The sequence below is a fragment of the Nannochloropsis gaditana genome, assembly GCF_000240725.1.
Source record: "Nannochloropsis gaditana CCMP526 unplaced genomic scaffold scaffold928, whole genome shotgun sequence".
In the NCBI taxonomy this organism is placed as follows: domain Eukaryota; class Eustigmatophyceae; order Eustigmatales; family Monodopsidaceae; genus Microchloropsis; species Microchloropsis gaditana.
In genome coordinates, this window is record NW_005803025.1 from 7,347 (window position 1) to 9,789 (window position 2,443).

At 44.4% G+C, this 2,443-nt stretch overlaps 1 protein-coding gene across 1 annotated transcript; it reads right to left on the reverse strand.

Annotated features, from left to right (window-relative positions):
- Positions 1-867: 867 nt before the first annotated feature.
- Positions 868-1,669, reverse strand: NGA_0455900 (uncharacterized protein; the record flags this gene model as incomplete). Its single annotated transcript, XM_005853370.1, has 3 exons — positions 868-1,002; positions 1,298-1,348; positions 1,601-1,669. Coding segments are annotated over 3 exons (255 nt in total), but the record flags the coding sequence as incomplete, so codon positions are not given.
- Positions 1,670-2,443: the final 774 nt, after the last annotated feature.

Here is a 2,443-nt window from a genome sequence, read left to right on the forward strand (position 1 = left end):
TATTTTTCCCTACACCGTCAGGGCCAGACGCTTCATCTTTATGATGACCACCGCATAACAGTTGCCTGTGCTGCGGTGTCTCGAAGTGAATAATATACCATGTGAGGAAGGACAGACCGAGGCGGAGCCACATTCGCATGACCAGTAGCAGGATTCAGTGGCGTAGAAGCATTTGCGGTGCGATTCTTTTCTGGTAAGATGCAGACTGATGCGTTGCACATAGTTTTTAATTTTTCACGTTGTAGTTTTAAACCTGTAGAAATTTGTAGTATTTATGTTATTAGCTCAGGTGAGATTAAGCATCTTGCAGATGCACAGATCGATTCATGCTATGACACATAAATCATTTTAAATACTCAGAGAATTTTCCCACAATAGTAGTCAATTGGATATCATTTGAAGGAACACACGACCGGTGAGGAGCAGCGGCGTTTTTCGCTAATTTATCCGGACTCAAGCCTGTAAATCGCAATTAACAACGCCTACTTGACGTAATTGAGAAGCAAATGATCGAACAGGATTTCTTCTGGTGGTCGCCATTTGAGACGAGCAAGGTCATATAACGCATTGTACTGTTTTATTCGCCCTTTCTTTTTATCCTCTTAAATTGTCCTAACTCAAGCGAATCACCTTTTTCGCTTTTGGTGATCCTTCAACCTCAGTACCATCGCATGCTTCTATTGAATTGTCAGGCGCATGTCGTTTATTTGACGACAAGTTCGATTGATTTAAAAAATCGCCGCATTCCACCATTTGTCCATTTGTCATGGATGCTACGGGTGGTGTCAAATCAGTTCCTCCATCTTTTGTTCCTATTGAAATATCAGCGTCCGCGCTTATCCTGGAGTTCTTCGCTAATGACGAACCACTCGATGCAAGTGCTTTGGAGGAAGAGGCTTGTGGATAGCCGGGCGAGATAATTGAGGCAGGAATTGGAGAGATGCTGGCAGCGGGAGAACCCAGGCCTAACATCCAGGGCTCGCCTGCTCTATTAGGGGTGGGCTATAGTGTGGCATGATTGCAAGAGGGTTGCCGGAAATACTTGAAATGAATCTTGATCCAATAATTTTTTCAACTTTCACGCATCGCATGCCATTTCTTTTGCTATGCTATGACGATGAACATATATTACGTAAAGGGTAATGTTGTCCAAATTCAACACATTAAGCGTCGTGTATCAAGATCAAGAAACTCATCTTTGCATTATAGCGTCGCAAGACAGTAACACAAATCTACCAGATTAAGAACTGCGCTTATGGCAAATTTTAAGCACAAGGGATAGTTTTGTCTCGCGTACCTGCATGGCATTGGTGTCGTTGGTGGGAATAAGCTCACGCGGGACTTGTACCTGAATGTTATTCCACAAACGACAATAGAGTGCCGGGGTTGATATGGCTGAGCGCGTGATGCCGTTGTCGCAAAAAAAACACAGTCATGGAACACCCATGACACCCATTAGTTTGAAAGCATGGCGAACCACCCCTATCTTTTTTGCACGCGCGCTCCTTCACTATCATTATAACCACATCACATCCGTGTACTGCTCAATATCTTGTTCAATTCTGGGTACTTCAAACCGGCAAAGCTTTCGTAGACGTACCGCAGGCTTCCCTCTGATATGCATCCGCGAGAAGCTGGACGGGTCTCGCACAGGCAAGTTGATAAGCATTTTGTTACTCATGAAAATGATTACTTTAGCCTGAAATAATAAAGCAGGTGATAGAAGATTGCACTGTTGAGGATTGTAAGCGCGAGAACTTTTTAATCTATGGAATCCTACCGTCGAAAGAGCTCTTCCAACCGTCAAAGTGGCTGTGGATGAGGACCCAACGCCTGGCAATTGCATCATCACATTGCAAGGAAAGGCATAGAAAGCATCTCAATCAATCATTTCTCACGTCGACGGATCAGTATGCATGTGTACCACCGCCTTTTTTGCCAGCACCACGCCTCAGCCCCCCAACGTTCGCCTTCGCCCGCCCCGAGAAACGGTTTTTCGTTTTCTTGGCGATAGACCCGCCTTCTGCTTTCTTTGTAAAAGGTCTTTTGTCCTCGATTTTGAGACGGGTACTCTTTTGAATCAAGGGCACAAAAAGGAAGTTGTTATGGTATATATTTTACCGGACAAGCCTCCCAATTAGCTTTTCTGATGATGTGTCAAGATTAGAATCCAATTCACCCTTACCAGCTCAATTAGATCGTGTTGTTGCCAATCCACAACCGCGTGTGCTTTTTGACGGAAGTTTCCCATCACTGCGGGTGTACCACACTTGAAAATAAATGACATGCTCCTTACCTCCGCATTGATCTTGTATTCAATTTTATGTAGAGCTACCAATCAAGCCACCTGTAGGGCGCGGATATTCATTGCTCGAGATTTATTGCCTGCACGGTCACCTGATTATTAGTGTCCGCCTTGTTATGATCATAGCGGTAATCTCCA